The sequence below is a fragment of the Melanostigma gelatinosum genome (genome assembly GCF_949748355.1).
Source record: "Melanostigma gelatinosum genome assembly, chromosome: 8".
NCBI classification, from domain to species: Eukaryota; Metazoa; Chordata; class Actinopteri; order Perciformes; family Zoarcidae; genus Melanostigma; species Melanostigma gelatinosum.
The window spans coordinates 12778149-12806079 of NC_136641.1; the positions used below are offsets into that span (position 1 = coordinate 12778149).

A 27931-nucleotide genomic window follows, 5' to 3' on the forward strand; every position below is an offset into this window, starting at 1 on the left:
AGGGGCCCTGTGTCACAATGTTTGACTAATTATGTCTTTAATTTGTGCATTATTATGGTATTGCACAACTTGGCCAATAAAGCTGAGTTTGGTTCTGATTACGTTCTTATAATAAATAATTATTAATAAAAATTATATCAATTCATGAGATACTGTACTTGCTTGTAAACACAAGGGGCTCCTGACAAATTCTAACTGAGCTTTAAAGTGAATTCTGCTGTGTTTGCTGAATGTAATCATTAACATTGTGTTGTGGTGAATATGGACCACAGACTTTATGGACCGAGATCTTCAAGGAAAAGCAGTCGAACGTGGCTCACTCGAGCAGCCTGTGCTGAAAGCGAACCAGGGATTGGAAGATGGCATCCACCGACCGACCTGATCCTCCAACACAGGTCTACATTTATGCAACTAGAACATTTACCTCTTGATGTCCGGACCCGACAGTGGAATCGTATAATGTGTTTAGATGTCGTGCACCTTGAATGCCTTACTGTTTTTGTTGTTACGTTTATAACCGCTCTGTTAGCTAAAGTTAGCATGCTTGCTAGTTAGCACGCTCGCTAGCTCCTTCAACGCTGTAAAAGTTGCCTCTCAGACATGCTTGCGTTGACAAGTTGTCCGAAAGGCCGAGCTGTCGTTCTCGTGCTGCAACCACATGTTGCCAAAAACTTGTGTGGCTCGCTAACCTAGTCGGTTAGCTAGTTACCGTGACCAAATGCACGTCCTTTCACCTAACCATGAAGTCTCCCCTCAGTCTCACTGTCTGCAGTTAGTGACATGATGTGGAAAGGTCACTGTAAGTCAAACACGTCTGGTGGATTGTACTCTGCTCTCTGCTTCCACTGTTTTGGGTTTAAATTGACAAGCATTGAACATCACGACAAACGCATGTTTTAGTAAGTTGTGTCTCACACATGTGGCCAGGGACAGCTTCTTCTACACGTTGCCTCTACATTTACAACCTCTTTAATTTCAGCAAGAACATCTGGATGTACAATACGTTAACCAGAAAAAAATGTGTTCAAAACCACCATTCAAAGGTAGATTTTATGTTGATTTAACCCAGAGACTGATGAAGCAGGAACGAAAATTAAGTAAGGAACTGAATTCATGATTGTCATGCATGCCTACATTTACAAAACAATGACTCAATTACTGAATAATGAATTAACTGGTGCATGAGCACAGATATCCATCCAAAATGATCAAGAACCAATTATGCAGCATTACTGTGATAGATTGATTGACGGATTTTGCTCACTGCAAATGTCACTATCCAGTGGTGGAGGAAGTACTTTGATCTTTTACTTAAGTAAAAGTGTCAATACCGTGGTGATGAAATATTCTGTACCCAAGCTTTCACAATTGTAATAGTAACAGTACAAAAGTAGTAGTAGCATCAAAATATACTTAAAGTACCGAAAGTAAAAGTACTCTCATCATTCAGAATGGCCCATTTTAGAATTGTATAAATTGTTGTTATAATTATTAACACAGTAATGTGTAAATTACTTTACTGTTATGCATCTGGTAAAGTTTGGGACTAACTTTAAATACTCTAACTGTTTGGTAGCTTATGACTTCCCCACCAGGATAAATAAGACCGTATCTTAACCGATGACAGTGCATCATCATTTATTTGTTGGTTATGTTTTGTGTTATTAGTCTGAATGTACAAAGTAAATGTAACTGAATATATTAAACTAATTTGCTGGAGTAAAATGTACAATGTTTATTTCAGTATTTAAGCAGCAGAAAATGAAAATACTCAAATTACTTGAGTAAATGTCCTTAGTTACTTAACACCACTGATGCTAACTAAACATTGCTGCATTCAACCATCACAGCCCGTGTCCTCCAATAGATGGCAGTCTTATACAAGTGTTTGTTTATCTCCTCAGCCGGGCCTTCCACCTGGAGATGATGCGGCCGCTCCCCCCAGAGAAGCCCTGGTAAGGACTCAGTATTTATACATTACTTGACTGAAAAAGCATTTTGGACTAATTTAACAATTGATTTAAATATGCATATTTGATGTAAGTGCTTATTAGATCGATAAAGCAGGTTAGTTCATTTCATTTAATCATGAATCTTGTTTTTAATCACAACAGATTTCACTGGTCGGTCCCTTTGCACTGATTAACCAGTGAAATCCGCTGCTGTAGCGTTGCGTGAGAATGAAACTCGCATCATATTTGAGAAATGGAGAGTTGTTGTTTTTGATCGAGTGACTTAAAGAAGTTGGGTTTTCATCTTTTCATTGACAAACTACTTTTCCTTAGCTAATCAGGTGATGTCACACATTCCCCAGTGAGATGAAGGGTTTAAGGCTTCCAATTAGCAGCCAGTCGCTTTAGCACCACACTGATGTCCCCAAGCCCATAATGAGAGGGTACTTTATGTTGCTTGACTTTAGAAAGTTAAAACGCATGTGAACAGCTCTGTTTTAGCAGCGGGTTCTCAGTTGCTTTAATCGTGTTTTGCCACATACCTTTGTGGTTTTTAGTTCATCCTGTTGTTTTTCAGTTTGGGTCATGTCCCGCAAATGGGTGCAGGGTGTTTTTGAATTAATTTGCCAATAGTCATAGTCACCAATAAAGAAAATACATTAAAAAAAGTAGACTGTGTCTAAGTCACACAGCCTTGTTTAGTCCTCCCCTGCATCTGCAAAAAACAGAGAAGACTTGAAGATGTAGGAGAAAAGTAAAATATAAATGTAATGGCATTGCACCTCAAGTATTTTTGCATTAAAGTAACATAGTCATAAATATTCCTCAAAAAGCTATAGAAACAATATGTAATATATATATGTGTGTATATATATATATATATATATATATATATATATATATATATATATATATATATATAGGGTTTTTGTTCCTCCTTTAATCCTTGTCTCTAAAGTCCTCCCTCCAAGTTGTGAATACGTGCAAAGCCGGGAACATTTAATGACAATAAACATCAGTTGTTTTCCAATAATGTGTGAAGGAAAGTGTTCATTAGACATCGCTCGGCTCAAGCGATGACAACGATTATAGCCACAAGTTCTTGCCAAGTGGGACAGAATATATCACAGGTACATTCACTGGGCTCGTATGGGCACAGCATCCCGGTTATAGGAGTGCTGTATTGTTCAGCCTACATGTCTCAATGTCATTCACCGCCATTCACTCTTCATCCTCCCCCCCCCCATCATCCCTTCATGCCAAGGCTAATTTAATCCTGGGGTTATTGATTGTGGGAGCATTCTCCCAGGCTTTCTTTCAATTTACTTCAATTTCATCATCCCAGTGCGCTTCAAGACTGCCTCCTCCAAAAAGGGAAGAAATTCTTGTTATGAGGGTCCTGATTCGAGACTGGTTGACAAGTCTCCCCGCACCGCCACCGCCCTCACTTCCAACCCCTTTTCTCCTTTCTCTTTTTGATGAGCTGCTCTTTCCCAGTTAAGTGGATTATTACAGTAGGGATAATTCTTGTCACATGGCATTATTTGGATGAGGTGAATAATTGAAATTTATGTCTGAAAGGATTTTATCTGGATGAGAGGAAAGGGAGTGCTGGCAGGGTTGGGAGGGCAAAGAGAGAGAGAGAGACACACACAGAGAGAGAGAGGGGGGCGCGGTGCGGCGCACACACACGTTTGTGTAACATTTATGTGCACATGTGCATGTCAGACCAGCCAGTGTGTCAGGCTGGGGACACCAGTCATGTTAACAGGTTCTGACTCACCTCGCCCAGATCAGCAGGCTCTGGCACACGGCACGGCGTGGGCTCTCTCCTCTGTGGGCAAGAGGGCCCGGCTCAGGGGCCGGTGCCACAGCCTTTGCCACAGCCTTTGCCACCGTCCCGGCCCGAGGGGAGAGGTCTGGACCTGCAGTTACAGAGAGAAAAAAGAGAAAGGGTTTGAGTGTGTGTTCCACGGTTGACTGGTATACCAGTCGCTGCCAGCCGCTGCTGTTGCTTCTGGCGCTGCTCTTTGCTCGCTCTCACCCCGGCTTGCTTGGTCTCCGTCTACAACCCCCCCCCCCCCTCCCTCCCTCCCACCTTCCACTCATCACAACCCCGGCCTGTCTCTCGCCGGTGTCTCCCTAGTCTTTGTGCTCTCTCTCTCTCTCTCTCTCTCTCTCTCTCTCTCTCTCTCTCTCTCTCTCTCTCTCTCTCTCTCTCTCTCTCTCTCTCTCTCCGCAGTGACACCCTGCGCCTCACCCCTCGTCTCCTCCTATCACTCTGTCCTCATTGCTTTCACGGTCCTCCCAAACACATCGCAACAATCATTACGTGTGTACAAATCCCTTTGATCACATCATTTAGAAAACAGGGTCAGTTCTGAAACAGTTCAGGAAATACAGAGACGCGATATCCAGAAGCGTAGGAGCACGTTTTGATACGAGACTAAATATTGTATGGGATTGAATTTAAATGTTTTTACCTCATCACAATAACAGTTGCATTAAGTAAATGTTTTTAGTTATTTGACTTCTCCACATTACTAACAGATTTTTTTTTTTTTAAGAAACTGCAGTTTTATGTATAAAAAAATAAAATAAAAACATTAATAGCCAAAGTATCTTGTCAATATGGAGATTACCGCTGCAACTTACAAATTATTTTCATTATCGATTACGGAAGTTTGCCGATAATTTTCGTGATTCATTTTTTGTCTATAATATGAGGCGACATCTTCAAAACCCTTATTATATCTGACCATGAATCCAAAAGCCAGAGATTTTAGTTTTACTCTAATTTGTGACAAAGAAAAGCAGCAACTCATCACACCCCAGTCCGCTTGTCCCTGACTGATTGTGAATTCTAATGTGTTTGGGTGTCTCTGGTAGAATGAGGTCTGCTCTTTTCTCTCCACACACAATGAGAAAGGTATGCATGTGTGTGTGAGAGGACGCAAGCGTGTGGCTTACTTATGCAGGAGGTGCGTCTGTATACCATTCGCACACCTCTGCGTGCACTTGGGCATATATAGTGTTAACCGAGTGTGCGTTTGTGTGTCTGTGTGTATATAGGTTTGGGGGGGGGGGGGGAGGGTAAGAAGAACATCCCCGGTCTCACTGCAACTTCAAAAGCTCCCCTTCCCTGGATATTAAGCGACTGTGATGAAAAATTTAGCAAGCGTTAAATAAGCCGCTTTGAAGTGATCTGTTTTGGCTCAGCAGTCTCCAAATTTCCGTAGCCCCTCTGCAATAGCCATCACACTATGGGGGGGGGGGGGGGGGGGCAGGGCAGTGTTAAGTGCAGGAGTTGTGGGGGACCTGGCAGGATGGCAGAGGACGTGCCAACCGTAATTGGTCCAGCCAGCAACATGAAGGCACTGCCGTCCCCTGTTGTCTTTTTCTGGCTCTTTTTCACCTCATTTCTCCTCCCTCCTCTGCTGAACCCCATGAGTCGCAGGCAGACAGATGTTCCTCATATGTTCGCGCTAGAAAGAGATTTTCTTTTTTCTTCACTAAAGCGTGGGAGTAACACAAACGTAACGCAGTGGTGATACCAGGAAGTCAGAGGTTACTCTCGGGTCTCGACTCTGTGTTTGTAAAACAATACATCCTTTTAACACCGAGCTATCCTCTGCGTGTGTGTTTACTTTACTGCTTTATATGACTTGAACAATTATTTTTAAAAGAAGAAAAGAAAATACGGCACATTTCAAGTGATTTGGACCTTTTTTACACTTCTACCACCATGAAACAAAACTAACACGAAGTTAACCTCCTATTTGATAATTCATATTTCAATTCATTTCACATTCAACACTTTCAAAACCATTGTTTTAATTTTTGAGGACTGCAGGTTTCAACACGCCCCAAATTAATTATTGGGGCAGAATAAGAAATGGGAGCCGGTAATGAGGCGGGTATGGTAACTCCATTCTGTCAAGAAACTAGGCTACCATTTAGTTAGTCAGGGGAACCTTCTCTGAGATTTTCCTTTTTTTCCTCTTTGCTCATTACTTTAATTGTAATTGTAATCCTTTATTGGAGCTGTCTGCAGTAAAGGAGAGTTATGGTCCGAGTGGGGGCGCGAGCCATAGAGATATTTCATGATTATTGGAGAAGACGGTCACTAGGTGGCAGCCACTAGTTCGGCCTCGCTGTAATTACTGGGTGGGAAGTGATGGCGAGAAATGGTGTGTGTGTGTGTGTGTGTACATGCAAGGGTGTGTGAAGAGAGATTTTTCAGATTGTAACACACTCCTTGAAAGAGAAAAGTCAAATAAATCTGATCACCTGCCATCTCGCAGTCAATAGATTCAGTATCCTGTCACATTGACTGTAAACATGCTGAACACTTGCAAAGGCACAGAACAAAGGCGTGTGCGGAAAGCATCAATCTTCATATTTTTATGTTTAATTTCACATACGTAAACTTACTATGAATGTGATCTGAAGGCTGTATTTCACGGTGCGGCCTATAATGTGGAGTGATGTGGGATACGGGGATGACATGACAGCAATTGTGTGTGTGTGTGTGTGTGTGTGTGTGTGTGTGTTTCCCCCCCATGCCCGTAGGTTTACTGAAACATCTGCACACCACCGCTCGTTTCAGTGGTCGGGCTGAAGTTTTTCTCTTTTGAAAAACGCTCAATTCTCTGTTTCTCAGCGCAGCACTCATTGTGCATCATGCGCTGTTTGTTTCCGTGGTTAATGATACAGGAAGGGCCCTCCGTTTTATTGTTGCTGTGTTGCACTTTTCCCCCCTCCTCGCCCAACCTGGCAGCCAACCTCCTTAGAGGACTCCGTATGAATTCTCACTGTCATGTCCAAGGACGAGTGGCGCAGGGTCAGCTAATTGCTTTTATGATTATGATTTCACGTCAGATTTATCGTGCATGCTCGGAGCACATCTTCCAGGTCCTGCCGACGTTGCTGGCTCGGATGGGGAAAATGAGTTTACAGCTTCTGGCTGTGACTTCTTGTTTAAGTGCAGGTCACATGTTTTGACTCATTAGAGTTGAACGCAGAGGGTGAATCACACGGGCTTTTCCTGTAAAAGCCCGTGTTTTTCTACGTCGGTAGATGTGCTTGCTTTCTCATCTTCTCATCGGAGCATTCGTTGACTCCGTCCTCAACATGTGCTAAAGTTTGGAGGTCACGAGCGGGGAATGACACAGACAAGGATTTTTGGTTTTTCTGTTCGTTTGAACTTTTCACGAGCCATTAATTTCTCGTCTTCATTTCTGTTCACAGATGAAATTGTGACGCCTCTTCCCCTCATAGTGTGACAGAGTTATCAGGCGACTTCTATTTGATGTCGTTGGACTTTTTCTTTTTCTTCTGATGGTTCCTCCCACCTCTTTGAAAATGATGAGCGCAGATGAGTCCAACCCATTTTATACATTTTATTAATTTTTTTGCGTTTTTTCTGCCTCATGTGCTGAGCCGGACTACACCCCCCCCCCCCCCCCCCCCCCCCCCCCCCCCCCCCCCCGACAATAGCGTCCTGATCTTTTGGATGACAGCATTGGAAATCCTTTAATTCACTGTAAAGTTCACGGTAAATGAAGAAGAAGCTGTTGTCACCGTGTGTCATTAGTACGCATATTTTATGTAGATACCAGAGTCTCACGTCGTGGCCCGTGGCTCTTTGATTTGTTGCAGTGATTTGACCTCGCTCTGACCTGCCTGGCTGGGCCGCAGTGTGACTCGTGACAGATGCACCCTGGGAATATGGTTTGGATAGTTCTAGAGGAATGTTAAAGCTAGTTTTACCCAAAGTTCATTCTGGAGACGCATGTAAAGTCTGTGATTAAGCCCAATTCAATGAACTATAATGAATACTTAGGGCTTTATTTGTGGGGTTTTTCGTCTCTTCGAGTACATTAATGTAAACAGGATGGTAACAGAGCTGTAATTTCCTATTCTCCCACAATTTAGTGAACTGTCATATGTTTACTTAAGAAATGATAGAAATACGACACCGCTTTAATTACAGAGCAGTCATTTTGCCTCGATATCCTTGGGAAAGTGGCCTTATTGAGCCCGAGCTTCCTTTTATACTCTCTATTCTGCTTTGTAATTACTTCAGCTTGATTTATCGTCTTTTCTTTGTGTTTACGGTTGTAAACTGCTCGAGTGAGTAACTTGGTCTGAGAGTGGCTTGTCTCCTCGCAGCGAGGCTGGAAATCTCCCGATGAATCTGAGATGTCTCCGCTGTCAAGACTGCTCACATCGCTCTCAGCCGCCAATGTCACTTTCAAGGCATAATTACACAAGTTGTGTTGATTAGTAAGAGAAGCAATTACGCCGGCTTTCCGCCGCAAATGGAGAATGTGATGGCCCTTGATTGACAGGAAGCATCCTGGCTTTAATAAGTAAATGACTATGGTAATTCAGGTACTGAGACCCCTTTTGATTTGTCAGCATCTTTCTAATTTTTGGGATGTCCTCTGATTTTAATGAACATGAATTTGATTGAATCCCCGTTCCCTGCACCCATCCGTCTGTCTCGCTCCTCTCTGACCAGCAAGTGCTCTCGCGAGGGAGCCATACGCTCACGCTTTCAGAGCCGTCCCGGAATCATCCCGCTGCCGCTGCTGAATTGTTTCTCTGTGAATGAATCCGGTGTTTAAAAAAATAAATAAGAGGAGATTAAATGAACAGCATGCGGGTTTTTTTGGCACAAATGTTTTTTTAGCACATCAGGCTTTTCACAAGTGTGGGAAATCAGAGGAAAAATTATTTGTAATTGACACTTTGGGGAACATTTCTTTCTCTTTTTATCTGGATTCCCAGTAAGTTATTAGCTGTTAATTTGTCGGCAAGCTCCCCTACAGCGCCAGATATTTGTTCAAATGCTGGGATCCCCTCAGTGCATTTGTAACTACACTCCTGAAAACGCTGCCCTGTCTAATTATGTAATATAATACTGCCTTTTAGGCAAGTTTCTTTTAATTGAATAATATTAGTTCTAGCTCAGCGTAAGCTGTTGGAACAGCAATACTTGAAAGAGCTCTTTATACTGTATGAAATACACAGTGGTGTGCTGTAAAATGTAGCTAAAACCGAGTGTGCCGTTTGCTAATTTCATAGATCCATCAAGTCGTATAGATTCTAAGCTTTTGCACCGTGATCTGTGTATTTTTAGATATTTGAATTGAGGCCAAACATTTAAATAATGCTGAAATGTGATTGGCTCACCCCTCAGTCTCATATTTCTTTCTTTTGTTAACCACAGTTGGCCTAATCAAGTAATTCCCTGTTTGTCTTGGTAACCCCCTATAGAGTCATACATGCATAAATATAATACAATAATTTGCTCTTGCACTCCCTAGCCCCAGCTGTAATTTATATGGATTGAATGAGTGCTGCATTGTGGAAAAGCACGAGTGGACCAAATGCTCGTTTGTCACCTCTAATAAATGTTGGAATGTAAATTATGAAGTTATGCTTCAGATGTAAATGCACTTTATTCCAGTCCTTTAATGTAAACAGCCCACTCCAATACATTAAGGGGGGTAGGCAGGCGGGGGGGATTTGACTTGGAATTTTGACTGTTTTCATAATCAATAATAAACACAAAAGAGCCTAGATGGGGAACATGATAACATATCTGAAGTCTGGTTCATAAATTATTGCATGAAAGCAGGCTTGTACACCAAAAATGTAAATACATTAATGGTATTAATAATGTAGTGACTAATAGTTCTATCAAGACTGTAATAGCAGTTTAATGGAATATGACAGCAAGAATGTATTACACTTCTTACATTCAGACGGGACCTTACATGACATTTATCAGGGATTTCTGAAACAATTTTTTTGATTATTTTGTTAAGTTAATTGCTTCTTCCCCCCCCCCCGATGTCTTCTCTGGAAGAGAAGAGGGGCAAAAACTGGTAATGGATATTAATTAATATGTGTCACTTTTCTAGGTTTGATTAAAAATAATGAAAGCAAAATGCTAATGGAATTTAGGAGTTTCTCTGTGTGTGGCACCCTGAGATTGTGGCTCTATCTGGGGAATCTGATAGCGGGCTCTGCTCTCTCCAGGCTAAAATGAAAGTGACGGAATACTGGAACTGAGATCAAATATCTTAAAAAACCTGCAAAAATAGAGCACATAAGTAAAAACGTTGCACTCTAATTAGCCCGGCTTCAGAAGTGTGATACAGACATGCATCGTCTGGAAAGTTTTCAGTGTGTTTATAATAAAATAAGTTAAGACTGGCGGGCAAATCATCTGCTCTTCTCAGAATGATGTTATCAGACGAGGGAGTTTAGTTTCTGAATGAAAGACGCGCGTGAATCATTTCTGACAAGCTGCTGTCTTGGCAAGTTGTTTGTCTCTAATACACGGTTGTTTGCCAGAAAAAGGAATCCGCGGATCTGTATGCGTTTCTTTCCAAGTATCTTTTGGCCTTTCATTTCAATGCGACGCTTGAGCTACACTACACTTGGCACTGATTATAGCGGGACGTCTAAGCCTTCCTCCGTAGTCCACCACTGTCAGCATGGGGAACCCTTGCCAAGACTTCTTTGTGTCTGTGTGCTGTCTTCAGCAGAAAGAGGCTATCATTAAGGTGGGGCACAAGTGTAGACCAGCAGTGAAACAGAGGCTGGCACAGTAAAAACAAAAAAGCAACCATAGCCACTTGCACAACTGACAATTATCCAACACCTGGACCGGCTCCCCTCCCTGGCATGTGCGTCCAGACTGTCGACTTCTTGTTAATGCAGTGATTAACAGGAAGATTGCATTTGTTTTCCCGTGCAGCTCTCCTGGCAGCGCTGCTTTGCTTTCTCTTTGATTAAAATAGTGGATGAATGAATGCATTGTGGCTCATGTCATGAACTTCAAAAGAAAGGGATGATAGAAACGTGAAAAGAAAATGGCAGAGGCCTCTTTGTCACTTCCATATTGTGGGACGTTAAGGGAGGCATTGGCCTGAAATCATTTGGAAAAGAGCAAAAACGCTCGTTCATTATCCCCAAATATTACTCTGCATCAGACTCTTAAAGTTATTTACTGTCACCATGTGACTTGCCCTGATCTATTAGACTTCCATACGGCGTGGAAAGTAGTTTTAGGTATCATGGGGACGAGAATAGGGGAAACGGCCCGTACTTTTTGAAACGCAGAGAGGCATTGTCATGTGTTTTCTGAGTCACGGTCGACAGAAAATGTCAGAACAGGTGCGCGTCTGCTGCTGAGCTGCTTGCCAACTCAGCCCCTTTGCTGTAACACGCCACCCCCGCCTGACATTGTGGCGGTTCACTGTGGGTCGTCTCTTCTCCTCTTTCTTTTGGAGGAGCCTGGTAAAACACGTCACCACGTGAGTTGCTGTGGAGAGTTCAGACGGGTGTCGACGGCGAAACGTTGACCACTGCCTCTGATTGTCACGTAGTCACAAAAAGTATGGGTGCTGTGCAGGAGTGACGTGCAACATTCCTTTGTGATTACTCGCATTCTCTCCTGCTGCTGTGATCTGATTCAATCTTCCCATTTTAGGAGACTTTCTTTTAAAGGAGAGGGAACCCTGTGTTTTTTTATTAAGGTAAATTAATGTCCTTGGCCTTATGAGGAAGAAGACGGTACAATAAGTACCTCTTCAGTCTGTGTGTGTGAGAGAAAGCTTTAAAAATTGAAAAATCAGGGATCTAAAAACAAACAAAAAAAGCAAGAATGTGCGAGCGTTGCATGACAGCCCGTGATTTAAGGCAGAATGGATGGAGTAGTTTCGTTGTTGTGCTGATTTATAGCGTTGTTGTGTCACACATAGTTTTTACAATCTGCATCAGCCAACTATGTCGCAAAACCTGAAAATTCTGTCTGAACTTCTCAGAAGAGGTGGGTTATGTTTTAGGTGTGGCATAAATCGAAATGTCACGCATGCCTTTGTCACTTTATGACATTTTAGAACCACTGAGATCTCCAGCGTGTTGCCTCGCCGGCTCAGAAAGGTTGAAATGAAGCATTATTATTATTCGATCTGACGAGCTGTCGTGTTTGTGTCCTCTCTGGCGTCGGGTTAAACGAGAAGAAAACTTCCACGACCCCGATGAGTGTTGTTTTCTGACACCGTCAGCGGCGCACTCCTTTTTTTATTTTTTATGCTTGTCCTGTTTCTCGAGGTTAGATTCTTACTGGCAGCTGGAAGCCTCCAGAAAAGGGGAATTAGCCAACATTTTTCTTTGTCACTCTGTGTGATCAGGAACAGACTCTTGCCTGCTCTCTCTTTCTCCAAAAGCAAAACCAAGACCCAGCGGCCCAAGTTTCCTCCCTCAGTCGATGGTGACTTATCTGCTGCTGTAGACATGTGGCTCAATGGTTTGGCGAGTGTGTCTAAATGTTTCTGACAGGTCTCAGTGAAAGACAGGCCACAAGGGTGAAGTGGCATGCTTTCCTGCCCCCCCCCCCCCCCCCCCCCCCCTTTTGACTCCACCAGTACCGCCCCTGACCAGTAGATGGCGGTGTTAATCTTCTCTGGCTGCGCTCCTGCCTCGATGCGTCTCCCCCCCCCCCTTTTTTTTTTAACGCCATCCCTCTCCTCTCCGTCTCTCTGAGGAAAGAGAGGTCTCACCCCGTGTGGAGGGTCATGCCACCAATTCCTGGCCTCCTTTGAAGACCATGAAATCGCTGATCCAAGACGCACGATTAGTGCATTCAGCCCACTGACTGGAGACGGGTTGACGCGCGATTATAATGTCACTGGAATGTCACAATCTGCCTTGTTGTCTTTGTGAGCGCGCTCTCATCCGGTGGCACAGTGTACCCAAGAAGGAATAATTTGATCAATAAAAAGGATGCCGCTCTCTCTGTTGTCACTGGCCTCTCTATTCTCCTTTTATTAGTCAATTTGGCCGAAAGGAACGCGCACACAACTGATGCCAGCCACGCTGCATCTTCACCCGGGCTCCCTGCTTCATTTACAGTGCTTCACTACAAGTAGCTGTGTGTGTGTGTGTGTGTGTGTGTGTGTGTGTGTGTGTGTGTGTGTGTGTGTGTGTGTGTGTGTGTGTGTGTGTGTGTGTGTGTGTGTGTGTGTGTCTGGGTGGGTGCTGCCTCAGTGAGAGGAGAGGTTTGGATCAACAGAGGAGGGATAGGCTTGTCACTGTAAGTTGCTCGTGACGGAGGCGGCTCTTCTTCTGACACCACAACACAACTTCTGTGGTGTGTCGCTTGGACACAAGCTTCACGTTGTTTGCCGCTGCTGCCGCTTGCGTTTTGCCTCAATCATCTAATTGAATGTGAGAGGCCTTGATGATATGAAGGACAACGCAAACTGCGGTGGCAGTTTTAAGAAAAAGCCTTTGTGTCCGTTAATGTGTCTACCACCGGTTGTTTTCCCCATTTTCAACTCACTTTATTTGATGCGAAAAACTTGTCTTTCAAAATGTCAGTCTTTGAATATTTTTATTGACCGCAGAGCAGTTTTTGTTACTTTTTAAAGATTTCTATGTAATATGATTTCAAGTGTTATTTGTCATGTTTTTATGCCATTTAAACGAGCAACCAGTGATGACGTTTCTTCTTGTATTTTATGTTAGAATTTTGGTAACGTATGATCCCCTCTACAAGCACATTGTTTGTTGTTCCGCTGTGTTTGGTCATGGTTGTGATGAAATACATAAAGGCACACGTCGCTGTTCGCCACAGAATGCTATCATTGACACAAATGGACGTTTGTGTGTAGCACCAAAATGTCATTTTTATCAGGAGAAAATGAAAGTCAGCGAGCAAAGATCAGTGACCAACATTCATATGCAGCCATATATTTTTATTGCATTTAAAACATTTTTTCATGAACTTAATTTGGATTTTTCAGCAAAACTTTTCATACGCAACACATTTCGAAACCCCCAAAAATGTAACCAGCTTATTTAGCACATTGCTGGTCTCGCGTTGCGCTCTCTTGTGTTAAGTAACGCTCACTCCCCATACCGAAGAGCACTGCTTGTCACAGAATGTCATCATTGGCTGTAAAAAAGAAAAAAGAAAAGCTTTGAATTACAGGAAAGAGGCACTGCATTAAAGAACAAAGGAGATCGATGGCAGTACATTAAATTTTATGCGAATGAAAAAAAAAATCAACTAATTAAAATTGATTACTCCTGCTTTGTAAATGTGTTTCTGAATTAAATTATTGTATGAAAACATTTTGACCAATCGAGGAGCTGAGGAAGTATCCATTACTGGATTGCAGCTGAGAAGGGGCTTGAATGTTTTGTGGTGGCTAAGTAGTTTGTTGTGCTGCGCTGCGACTCCCCCACTGCTAAAGTGCCACGGGTTAATCTCTGATGACCCTCATCTCTCAGAGCAGCTCCAGACTCCTGCTTTGGGCCTTTTACCTGAATTAAAAGGAATTTGTGGGCTGTACAAGTATTTTTTTTTTGTTCAAAGTGGGCGAAAGTGAGGTGTCACCGACGGAGTCGCTGGTCTTTAGTCATTGGGGGGGCTCTCGGGGCCCCGCTAGGGACGTCCTTATCTAAACAGTCATCTGTATCGCTAGTTTAGCAAGGGCAACCCCGGGCAGCACGGCCGACGGCTACGCATTAAGAAATGTCAGACTCTGCTTTGTACCGTATTTCTCAAGCTAGAATTGGAATTGGCTGGATGCCACATGTTTCCCTTCAGTTTAGATCTCACAGGAATAAAAAGAAATGCTTCACTTTGTTGTTGCATCATCTTGGTTTTTTTTAGAACACTTTGCTGTTTGCGTGAACTCTGGTTTCTTCGTCCTGAACTAAAATGTCTTTTTAATCTTGTTTATCGAGATCTTGAACGAGGCTGACTTGTTATTTCTAAACCGCAACCTTTTTTAGTTTTTGTCATAACTTTAAGTTTACAATGTGAAGGAGGGGAAGGAATCACATGACATCTTCATGCATACCCGACGCATTGAATCATAAATATATGTGGCTACAGTTCTGAAATATTATTTAAAAATTGCTTTCTTTCTCTCAAGAAGAGAGCCGGGGAATGAACCGTTTTTACAGCTCGGTGGTGCCCTCGCTGGATCAAGCGAGCTGTAGCCCCCCCCCCCCCCCCCCCCAGTGTTTCTCACCGCTGAACCGACTCAACTTTTCCATGTTTGTGATGACAGAGCTGTGATAGGGAAATGCTGCTGAATGGAAAGTTTAGTCTGTACATGCAGTGGACTTGAAAAAAAAAGAAAGCTTGATTTCCGTCCACCAACCACCCCCCCCTTTACAAAAATTGCATAATGCGCTTTTGATGTCATGATTGTAGCCTTGCCCATGGCTCTAACACTGACACAGATACAACGCTGTCTGTTATTTTTAAACCTTTGCAAAGCAGATGTCAATGGAGTTTTCCATGACCCTTTTTTCATCTATGTCGACTCTGAGCTTTACATTTTCAAAAGTTACACGCGTTCGATAAAGATTGACCGCGTTCACAGAAGAGAATAAGACACACACAACCAAACCACCGTGTTTACCTTTCTACCTGTTTTACTGTTCCAACAGATGTAAAAGTCGGTTTAAACTGCCTCATAGTTTGTCAGGAGAAGAAGAAAAAAGCCCACGTTTCACCCGTACTCCTTTTGTCAGATTATACTAAAGTTGAGTTTCAGTGGTGGTTGTTCATTTAGTTTTCTCACATTCTAGCTTCTCTGAAAAGCGCTGCCCCAAAGAGAAGAAGACACAAAGACTCAAAAAGCTCCTTTTGTACAGTCATTGTCAGAATGGTTCGGCTCCAGCGGAGCCGTCGAAGCTCCTGCAGTGTCTGATGTGGAAGTTAGCTAAATGGTCGGGTCTGCACCTCACTTCCTGATGTCTCGCAGGGTCAATAATCCCCTATTGCTGCTCCCATGAGGCCTTACTTCCTCCGCTAAAGGTCACATCAAGGCGGGAAAGATGTCACAATTAGAAGGGCATTTAAAGCTGCTCTTTTAAAAAGATTAAAAAAGCACTGCTGTCCACATCAAGCAGTCAGGCGACTAACGGAAACACAATAATTGCATTAAAACTTCATTCCTTTCTGGTCGGGCTCTGGTATCAGAAAGGTATTGGGTTAAGTCATTTAAGACAGCTTGCCCCTGATAGCAGATCATCCATGAAAGCAGACAAATTAATATAGAGCTTCATTTTTCGCCGTCTCTCACTTTCTCTCGCTTTTGGTCCTCCAAACGTGTGTTTGGGGGGGAAACTTGAGACCAGCCTAACTCAATCTTTGTTCATGTCTATCAGTCTGTTATTATATCAGGGGCACTTCTCCACAAATGTACAGGCCGGGGCAATTTGGAATGAATTGATTCACACTGAGACTGAATCCTATACTTGCTAATGATTTCCTTTTAGCCCCCCCACCCCCCACCCAACTTCTAGTTCCATCATGCCCTTTGCATGTCTTCATTGTTGCAGACAAAATGTGTTTGTAGACGACATGGATTAAAGCGTTGCTTAGTGCATGGGAATTTATTTTTCCTTAAAAAAATGAAAAAAGTTATGTGACTTTTTACTGTTGAATCGTTGTAAGATGAGTGTAATATTTTCATCAAAAGTTTAAAAAGATGCTGAGAGATTAACACTTTCAGCTCAGAGTCATTGTTGGTTAAAGGGTTTTTTTTGGCCCAAGTAATGAGACTAAAAACAAGAGTCTTGAACCATTTCAAGGTATCTTTTACATCTGTTGTGGTTCAAATGTTTATTTCAAATACTGAAACTTACTGGAACTTCAACCACTGAAACCAGCCAGAATAATCATAAGGCTTACAGTGTGTTGCAGTTTCTCTATAGCAAAGTCTGAAGATCCTGAAACCTCCCTGATGCACACCTGCACAATATCCAGGCCTTACTCTATGTTATAGTTAAGTGCTATTACTAGTTAGAGCAAAAATATACAACTGGTTACATAGATTTCCTCGGGCGTCGAACCATGTGGTTCGAACATAATTGGATTTTATCCTCATTTCTCACAATTTAAGTTATCACAATTGTAATTTTCACACAAGTGCAGAGCAAAGTCTTGTCCAATTCAAACTCAATAACGCTGCTTTAATCTTGTCCGTTCATCAACTTCACTCTCTTTAAGTGTGTTGGTTAATGTTATCTCTCCCTGTGATTGAGTTTCCTCCTCTTTTTCGGCTTTACCTGACACTCTATTGGTTATCTGGTTTGTGAAGATTATTGCTCTTAACATGGAGCACTTTTGGTGCATTAGCAGTCAAAGCTTTAAAACAAGCTTTACAAAAGAGTCGTTGATTGAAACCAAAATGATTCACCAGTTTTCCAAAAGGAAGGAAATTCTCCATTTTTCAATTGTTTTGTTTTAGTTATTTACATTGCCGGCTCAAATGTGCCTTCTACTGTTATGCATAGCACCCCCCCCCCCCCCCCCCGCCTTAAAAGCCCAGTTGTGTGCTACCCAACACTATAACTGGGATGATCCATAAGTCAATAACAAGACAAGACTGAAATCTCTGCAATGTGGTTATAATTGATTGAGATGTCTGGGTGGAACTTGTGCAAAGCGTCTATGTCATCTGCTAAGAAGTGCACTTTTCCTCTCCCTGAAGATCTACCACTACAGTTTTAACCAAATGGACAGTTGCCTCATTAGCTTGCCGCTGAGCTAGCCGCGGCCCTTACTAAGATGTCATACTTACGCCTATTAACATTGACACAATTTTCCTGTCAATGTTGTGCTCTTGAAATTTGAAGAGAATGCAAACAAGGTTTGCTCATTCAGCATTTTCAATCCTCTATTAGGCCATTACCACTCACGGGGCCGACATCACTCCCGTTATTTACTGGAATAAATATTGGAATATTAGATTTCAGTGTGTTTGTTATCTCTGGTTTCTACCTTTTTACCACAAGTAGTCTCATTGGCGCACTTACTTGAGCAGTAAGAGCTTTTGCCAAGAGCACAATGATTTTGTCTTGTTATCAAAGTGGACATTTTCTCCGTGTTTTGACGGCATCTTTTGGCCCAGAAGGTCCACCATGCAAATGGTTTAATCTGCTTGTCACAATGAAGGTTCCGGGTGACTTTCTTTAATAAGCCTTCAGCATATAGAGAAACAGGAAACTCCATACCCCTTGCGTAACCCATATGTACATCAAGGTCACGGTAGTGTCACAGTGGAATGGTAGATTAGTGTCTGAATAGATTGGGCCGCCATCTCTTGGGATGAATCGGGCACATTTTGGTAAAATTCCCTGTTGAAAGTTTCATTATTGCATTTACCTTAAACCGTCATAATAGTCTCATTCTGCAGCAAGTCTCCGGATGCTGCAGTATATTTTATGATATACTTTTGAGCTGATTCACAGTCGTCTGAAGACGGGTCAAATATATCTTCAGAAGTTCCATCAAGTTGCCGGTGCCGTGATCCTCTACTGTAACTGTTTGCTTGTCACAGACATCTAGCCCTTAATGCAGCCTCCCTTGCCACACCTACCCCCTCGGACAAGTTTAAACTGCAATTCTTTTGGATTGAAACCGGTTCATAGCATATGCAATGCATTACCCAAAACGAATTACCACTGGCAGGGCGCTCAATCACTTTGTATCTTTCAACACTAAGAGAAAAGAAGAGTAATCAAAACCTTTCAACCTATTAGAGGGATGACTTTTACAATTGAATCACAGGGACCACAGGTGCGATAATAAGTCATCTAAACCTCCCCTCCAGTGTCTTTCCCCTTTCTCTGTGTTCTTACATATTTATCTATTTTAGGAGGCGCCACTTCATGGCGCCCACTCCAAATTTATGTTTTAATGCCATTTGAGGATGATTCTTGGAAATGCATACTGGGGTGGAAAATTAAGGTGCATCTCGAAGGAAAACATAATAGAATCGATGAACGCAGTGCACTTAAATCTACTGATGTTCTGATGCTATTTAACGTTCTAGTGCATTAACGTTTCAAGTCATTACAACATTCAGGCTGGGTGATTTGATCATGGTAGGTTTTTAACTGGAAGAATTACAGAAGTTTTCAGCCTCGGATTCTCAAGTTATTAGATACAAATGATCACCTCTGCATTAAGTATAGATTTTCTTCTGCTGCGCACTTAAGAATGGAAGTTTGTCTTTAAGAGGGTAATAGCAAATTAAGCTCCATACTCCATTTGTCCAGCACTCTTGATGGGCTAATTTTATAACTGCTGATTTGGTCATTCCCCACATTTAGCTGGAAAGTGGTCAGGTGGTCTTTCTCCTCGCTGCTGGGTGTGGGGTCTTGGAAGCAAATTGAATCCATTTATAGTTTTGTCTGGATTCATAATGAACCTTTTCCTTAAAGAAGGTCTAGAGTGTTGTTTGTACTGTTAAAAGCATCACTTTCCTGCAGACCATATCCTCTCACATTATCTCATTATGAGGAATTAAATTGCATTTGTCTCTTCCCAGATTACCACAGCTGTACAATTTCTACAAAACCCAAAAGTATGTCAGAGTCCCTTGGCCACCAGGAGAGCCTTCTTGAAGAAGAAAGGTGAGAGACATTTGATTCGCTTTCGGTCGGAGGCAATGCAGGAAGCCTTGAAATCCGAATTGTATTAACATTATAATCCATATGTGTTTGTTTACAAAATGTGGTTGGCCCGGGATGCACAGTTTTTTTTTTTTTTTTTTTTGCAAGATTAGTCTATAAGGGTCAAAGGTTGTGGCTGTAGCTCTTTGCCCTGGGGGTCTAACAGGGGTCGATTCAGCTTCAGAGTGCATGATTCAGGCCCCGTGAATAAATGACACACCAGTTGGGATGCTCCTTTGGGTTCAGGAAAATTAATATTGACAAACTCCCTCTGAATTTTCAATGGAATTATCAATATTGCCTTCCAGCATTTTAACCCTTTTACTTAATTTAACTGTTATCATAAATTTGAGGCCTGACACGGAGGAGGTTTTCTAAGCAGGGATGGCGGAATTGTTTGCTGGCTCTTCAGTTTCTTTGCAATTCATTGAGATTATTTCTGACACATTGTTTGTGCAATAAAACTTGCAAAAAAGCTTTATTATTCCGAACTCATTTAAAGTCAGGTTCAATATATAGCGGCGGTGGAAATGTGCAGCTTTACGCCATGTATTTCTCACATGGGCCTGTGGCTGAGCAGAGCAGAGAGAGAGTGTGGCTTTCTCTCGGAGAAGCTCTTTGTGGTGAGTATTTTTTATTTCAGTTCTTTGCAGTTCACAGTTGTGTACTTGGGGGACTGTACCTCTGCAGTGCTGGGGGACTTTGCCTCCAGCATTAGAGTAGCCAAACAGTGAAAAGTGAGCCTAAAAGCTCCATGACAGGGGAAGGTAACCCGAAACCAAATCCATGGTTGCCGGCTGCTACTACACGCATCTCATGTGGCTCTAATGACTCTCGATATCTTTTGAAATTTCTTTGTCTTTGTGTCTCATTATCGGCAACTAAGGCATGTTCATAATCTACTGTCGGACATCTCAAATGTAATAAGGCCTCATCAATACCAAATGATGTCATACTACGCCACGTTTTCTTCTTTACTTTCTTCTTTGTTGTAAACTCCGCGGAGCGCCGCTTTCCAAAATGGTTTGCTCTTACTGCACTTTAAGTCCATGAAATATGTATGACTCTTTAATGCAGATTTATTTCGGAAAGTCCGTTTCCACTGTACATCTAAACAAGAACCCTCGATTTGCATAAAGGCATTGATCTCAGGGAGAGGGTAAATAATGAGAGACAGCAGAGCAATGAAACACTAAGCACAAACTACATTTGAGTAGCACTCTGCAGTATTCATGGGATAACTCTGGACTTGCATGGTACAGTCACACAGCGAACCTGGAAATGTTGTGCGTTTAATATTGAGCTTTCCTTGAGTCGTCTCAGGAAAGTGTTTCGACACACTAATTTCAATGTGAGAGCAGAATTTATAAATGCTTTATGTTACAGGAAATGATGTCCGTAAAAGGCTATGGTAAGGTCCACCTTGATGATTTCTATTGTAATTATATGACTGAGTTTCATTGAGTCAACAAATCGTCTAAAAGGGTATAAATCAAGAGTCAAATTTAAGTTTGTTGTTCAAATGACCAGTTTTCCTCCATAAGAATGTTCACACGGTGATATAAGATAGTAATAGAACATGATCTGTCATGGTTGCCGATTAGTTGCTTCCTTTTCTGTCTCACTTGAGCCATATTAGGCTTTTGCGTAGACATAGCAGCAGGCCAGAACTCTCAGTTCCCTTGTTTGTGCACCTAGCATGTATTGTCCTCTCAACCCTTTGACCTAGAAACTCAATCATCCTCCTCCTCCCACAGTCACCACAGCAGATACGTCAGTCTTAATTTCTAATACAGTTTAATGTCATATTTATGTAAATACTTCTGGATTTTACTCTATATTAACAGCCAGAAATGTCAAAGCACACATAAAATGAAACAATACCATCTCCCGGTAGAGTGGATTTTAAATTGGATTCCTCTTGCTGCCAGTACTTACGCTGGACAGCTGATGAAGGGGAAAATAGGGCCCACTTTGATTGCATGTTGCAGAATCTTTACACAATAATCCTGCTCCTGCATATTATTTCCCGGCACATTTGAGCCCTAATCTGCACTGAAGGATGCCTCTCTAGTTACATCTTGTTTTTTTCCCAAAGAGATCCTAATAGTGTGGTTTATTTCAATATTCATTGGAAAAATATAATTTTCTGTTTTCCTTCAACTGTCAATTTGAGGGTATGAATTGGCAATTATGCAGTCCAATATTTCTTGCTGCCCTTCTTGAGTCCTTGTTGAATAAACTGGCTGAAATAATGAAACTTTGTCACTTAGATCTACAATAAATCAAGATTCAAACCCAGATGTTCTTTTTTGTTTTTTCTTTCTTTCTTTTGTAGAGGAGACGGGAAATGAGTTGCATTTAAATTGTCTTGCAGCCATCTTGAAACAATTTAGCTTTACTTGTTCCGTGCCAAGATCTAGTAAATTTGATTGTGTTTGAGTGAAATATAATGTGCTCCAGTCTCATCTCGTGAATTGTGCCGTCTATGTCCTCTACAATTAACAGATGTAACAACTAAAGAGCGTTGGGGCCCCATTTTGGCACCATCATTAAGCCCAAACAATTAGCAGTTGCACACATAATTACCAAAAAAAAGAATGAAATTCGCAGGACAAAGTCAACAACATTTTCCACCTTTCAACATGTCACTTTGACCGTGGCCCCTAAACTGACATCACTCAGCCGCTCCCACATTACCAAACTGAGTGCAGTTTGTTTGGGGAAGTAAAGCACAGAGAGTACACATACCGTACATTGCCGCATTACAGTTTAATACAATATTAAATGCATTACGGGCACAGCACATTCTCTGTCAGTGTGACATAAATGATGGCTTGACTTATTTCTTTTTCATGCCATCCCAATTGTTATTGAGTTGAATAAATAATGCGAATAGATTTCACCCTGAGTAGAGGGCCAGTGATCGAGGGTCACAGGGAACATAGGTAGGCTGTTGGTCTATTACCATACCTGGTTTGAAGGTAAGGGTAAGGTTCATCATCCCAGATATTAATAGGATGCTGTTTGTAAGTGGGGTTATGCGACTCACCTCTCGGACAAAAATGACAATGACCAAGGCCTGCATAGAAGGTAAAGGGATTGATGTGGTTATAAATTACTCCACGGCGCCACCTAGCCTTGCCTACTTTGTCATCAGTACAAGGCGATAAAGTAGGGAAATGAGAGCAGAGTCCCCCTTTTTAATACATAAATGAATACTCTATGAGAGTGGTCATTATTTAGGGCATGCCTATTTTCAAGCAGTTGTACCGAACCAAACGACATGTAGAATCTCTCTCGGCCGGCGCGGCACGAGACGTTGAACTCGACCTGTTAATAAGCCATTGACCTCCATCTATTTATGACCCCTGCCATGCCTTTCTTTCTACATACGATATTCAAAATGTAAGTAATTTTCACTCAAGGACAACTTCATAATTCAGGCCTGGGGGGGGGGGGGGGGGGGGGGGTTGTGACAGTGAAAAAGGCGTTCACCTTTTACCACCCAAAATATTTTAGTAAGCAATTTTTATAATTGTCTGTCCGGCCTGGGTGTTGACCCATAAAGTCCAGAAGTGCCAGAATTGGAGAAATGGATTTAATGTAAGAGCCTTGCTGCCTCTTTGCCCTTTAAAAATACCCAGAGAATATGAGCCACTGGAAATAGAGCTGTAAATAACCCGACGAGCAATGGGTTTTCCTTTAAATAAATACCGATCAGGTTTATGTTGAAAGACAATAGAAAACGTAGCCCAGATATGCAGTTTACAGTATTTATAGCTGTAATATCGAGGTGCCAGCACCGTAATTTCATGCCCCAATGAGAATGCCAAGGTCAAAGCAAATGCTTTGGCTGAGCATCTGCTAATACGGTGACTCATAAACAGGCACTGCGTGTATCAGGTGCACCAAATAATACAGTATAATGAAATACAGAATAGCTTTCCATTATTGTTCTTTTTTTTTATGGTGTCGTCATTAGGTGTAATTTATGTCTTAAAAAATTCATCTCCCCACACGACGATCTGAAATGGGGGTCCAGGGGTCATTCCACAGGTTTTGGAACTCATAATAAATCTCACAATCCCTTTTTTGTCTTTTCCTTTTAATATGTAAAACTCACTTTCTTCTTGTTCCCTTTTCTTTTGGATCTGAGGGCTCTTTCATTCCTTGTTGTCCTTCAGATCAGAGCATGCAACACAACTTAGCAAGCTGTAATTTGACTAGTAAACAGCTCTAGGAATTTCCATGTATTTTATTCTGAAGCAAGGGACAAAAACCTTTCATTTGCTGCATAAACAACATCAAAGATGTGAACAGACATTAAGGTGTACATACATTAATGCTCTATAGCAGCATAAATGTGGATAACATTTAAAAAAAAAAAAGACTTTCTCATTTCAAGGTGAAAGGAGAAAACCTGAAGCTGATGTTTTTATTTCTTCTCATTCGGTGAAACTGAGATCTTTGCATGTCTCACTCAATAGTCTGCCACCGTGGAGTCTGCTGTGGTCAGATGAATCAGGAGTCCGGGGACACATTATTGCTTATTTGACAGTGCAGTCTGACTGCACAAACTCAGCACATGGCGCTCACCACTTCCTGGCACTCAGGACCTGCTGTAGACTACAGGCCGGCCAATATTTGCCTTCAATTATTCAACAATTTTCATGGCCATTTGAAGTCCTCGGAGCATTTAAATAGGTGACAGGAGGGACCTCCTCTTGGCATAAACTGTGTGGTAGATTATCAAAGGATTTCTTTATGCTTTTGGGCTTCGGGGGATAGGTTAGAGTGGTGTTTCTGATCAAGGTTCAACCAGCTACTCGGATTATTCAAATGGCAGGAATCATTTCATTTGGTTATATCTTATCCACCTTGCAAAATGGAAAGTTCTGCTCGACATGCTTACGCAGTTTATATTATTAGTACTCCACAAGGGTGTTTCTGTGTGCTTTTCTCTGGACCACTCTGGAGGTCCGTAGCAGAGGTACGAGGTTCTGGCTCTGTGCACTCACTGTTAATGAAACCGTTGAGTCATCTCTTGAAACACTGCAACGGAACGTTTTCCAATTGCTCGATTTCTCTCAAAGGACGGAGGAAGCTTATTCTGAGCTTGTGTAAACTCTCTAAATCCATCGGGAATAGTTCAAGTAAAAGGCTCTCTTACAAATCTCAATAAGCAAGGGAAATGGCAAAAGGAAGTAATGGCGAGATGTTAGGGAGAAGACGCATTGTTGGTCCACAATGACAACATGATGATAAAGATGTTTCTGGTTTTTCATTATAAGGTAAATCCTGCTCATCGGTGTCTAAGAACTGCTCTATTTAACAGTTTTGGTTCTTTGTCTTCATATTTCTTTTAATTGTTTTTCTGCAAATTGGTTCATGTTGTTTTTGAATGTAGTTCATCAAAAGTTGTAATTATTTCTCCTTTGTTTAGACCGAGTCGCTCATTAAAAGATGAGACCCACAGCAATGGCAGCATATGGCGCCTGAAATAAAATCCTTTCTTGCCACAAAAGGAGATGTTCATATTAGATTTTTTTTCCCTCCTCCCATCAGATTCTCCATCAGGGAGCCCTTTGCAATTTAATCATCACTAAAATCATTAAAAAGATCTGAAGATTAAATTATATTGGCATTTGCAAAATTATGTAATACATTTACATTACAATGAAGAAATTAAAATAATGCATTTTCGCTGTCTGGGGTGTATGAAATCTCCACATGGGAAATATAACTGGAGAAGTGGACAGACTCTTATTTTCTTTGCCTTTGGTGGCAGTTAATAGGCTCGCAGAGTTTCAGATTTCATTGTGTGAACCTTTCCACACCATCTTCCTTCTGATGGATGTCCCTGAAACGGAAGCTCTCTGTGGAATTTCTGAATTATGAAATGAAAATGTATTTTTTTGAGAAGAGGGAAGGTAAAATTGAATGAAGATTTGTCATACTTTCTCTAAATTGTACTTAAAAGATTTGTGGGCAGCTTGGGAAGTATTTAAGCGTACATTATGATAGCCAAGGAGCCATTTAGTCACTTCGCCGCCTCTGAACGTCTTAAAATGTGTGTGTGTGTGTGTGTGTCTTGATTCCAGGGCTGAGGGATGTGGAGGTGGAGTTGGCCATCCAGCGCTCTGGCAGCACAGAAGAAATCCTGCCTGTGAGCCCTGTGGGGCCCCCACATCCACTCCATGCAACTCAGCTGGCGCTTGCACCACATGGTGAGTGCACACGCCCCTTTTTCTCCCTGTTGATACCTGGTGCATATAAATAGTATTAATATTTTATGTGCGCTGTCTCACCTGGAAAAAAAGAACTTTAATTTAAAAATGTAAAGCCTTAGTTCAGGTTTACCTGGAGAGAGAGAGAGAGAGAGATCTTCCCTTTTTGTTTCTATTTATTTAAACGGGATTATCGGTAGCTCGCCAAATAGCAGGCTCTTTACAAGTGTTATAGACATGCATGCCGTACAACATTTGCCTTGATTGTGAATTCAGATACAGGGATATGACATTGCACCGCACAAGCTCGTGAAGTCTCTTGTCATTCTGTTCCGAGGGGTTCCACGCTGGCAAGACCCCACGCCGCAACCTGTATCTTTATTACCTCAGGAGGTTATGAGTGCTGTCTACTGATTTACCAATGCAGAATGAAGTCCGCGTAATGCTTAACCCATATGACAATGATTCCAGATGTATTCCACCCTCATTTATTACCACCCTGTCCTTGACTCCCCTGGCATCTCATGTTTTGTAATGAAAGTGATGTTGATGGGATGGCCATGTAGTTAGGGAGACTCGCGGCTCTCCGTCCATAGTGGGGGTTTTATATCAAAACGGCTATAAGGGAGCTGCATAATGAGGAGAGAGCAGGGCGTCTTGTATGGGGGGGGGGGGTCACGCTGAAAAGAGGGGGCTACCTCTCTTTGATGTCCTTGTTATGGGGACGGTGCACAGAGACCCGCATCCATCTCTGTCGAAGTAATGGATACTCTGATCTCTATTTCCACGCGGTAGAAGGACAGGAAGGCCTCCACTGAACCCAATAAATTTGAGAGGAGATTGGAAAAACGGGGGATGGATACCACAGTTCCAACAGCTTAAGTGACCAAATAAAAAAAGGAAGATGGCAGAGGTAAAAAAGGAAGTGGTAGAGGAAAAAAGAGAGATGGAGGAAGAATGAAGGGTCCTAACAGGGGGGAAAAGAGCAAGTGAAGACCCCTGCATGCCAGTGATGCAGTGAGGCTCGTTCAGGGTCAACCGCCTATCCCAAGGACTCCCAGGCCTCTCAGAAGCACGGCATTCTGGGATAGGTGACAGTCTGTCGCAGCTATAATGTTGATGAAGACCCAAATTTATGTGGTTACCATATGGATGCTGGAGAATGACTCAAAAATCTTCGATGGTAAAGGTCACGGGTTCACCCCTGAATGCTGCAGCAGCAATGGAACCTGGCCTTGAGCTAGCAGAATAGAATAGCACTCACCTTGAATACCATGTAGTCTAATATGACAGCGGGTCTCTCATGTTATTTGCATGTCAAATCACACAAGTGGTAAGGCACGAGATCAATCTGGTTTACTTACTTCAAGCAAGTAAACATGTACCACATAACCCATTAGGTGAAATCAGACCTGTAATAGAATATCAGTGGCGTACTTCAGTGGCCTGGCGGCCAATCATTTCATATTCATTTGGGCCCCGCCAACAGCAAACAGGAGAAAAACCTCACACAGTAGATTTCCTCCAGACCGGTTTGTTGTTTAGTGACATTTTCAGTTGAATGCCTCTCTTATGTGGGGGATTTCCACTTTGACAGACAGTTGGCCTACCCAGATGACAGCTTGCACAATGACACACTTTCACATTATCTGTCACTCAGCAAGGCAGTCAACTTCTAAACACACACACACACCTACACACACACACACACACACCTTTCAGCCTGCGTTTAGTTGTTTGAAGGTTTATATGCAAACACTGTATTAGGCTCAACCCCCAAAAAGTGGAAGACTACGGTGTTCTTTATGGAGGAGCAGAATAAAGTGCTTGTTTACCCTTTATAGTTCAGACGTTTTGTGGAAACAAATGCATAAATAGATGGAATTTGAAACAACACAAATAGATAAATTGTATTGTATGGTGCTCATTAAGTGTACAAGTAAATTGCTAAAAGACTTTACATTTTCTTTATCTAAGAGGACCACATCAGGGATTTTGCATTCACTACAAATTGTGTATATTTAGCATCAAATGTAATCATTCTGGAAACCACGTTTCTGGGTTTTTGACTAGATGGTGAATGTTTCAGGCAGACTCGCTTCTTATTCATTAGGGGACTCTTAAAACTTGCTTGTGTTGTCTAATCCACGACAAAGAACCTTTACACAATTAGAACAACTATAAGTTACATTATCACAGTCAGGTAATGTATTGCAGACCTGTTATATTAATCTGCATCGA

The 27931-nt window shown here is 42.0% G+C and overlaps 1 protein-coding gene across 3 annotated transcripts in view; it reads left to right on the forward strand.

Annotated features, from left to right (window-relative positions):
- The first annotated feature begins 328 nt into the window (after window positions 1-328).
- pex14 (peroxisomal biogenesis factor 14) overlaps window positions 329-27931 on the forward strand; it is a 43789-nt gene continuing 16186 nt past the window's right edge. For all 3 annotated transcript variants that reach the window (XM_079274323.1, XM_079274322.1, XM_079274324.1), the window contains exons 1-4: window positions 329-395; window positions 1905-1955; window positions 19337-19421; window positions 25565-25690. In XM_079274323.1, coding sequence (XP_079130449.1) covers window positions 360-395; window positions 1905-1955; window positions 19337-19421; window positions 25565-25690 — 298 coding nt within the window. In that variant the 5' untranslated portion in view covers window positions 329-359. The remainder of the gene's footprint in view (window positions 396-1904; window positions 1956-19336; window positions 19422-25564; window positions 25691-27931) is intronic.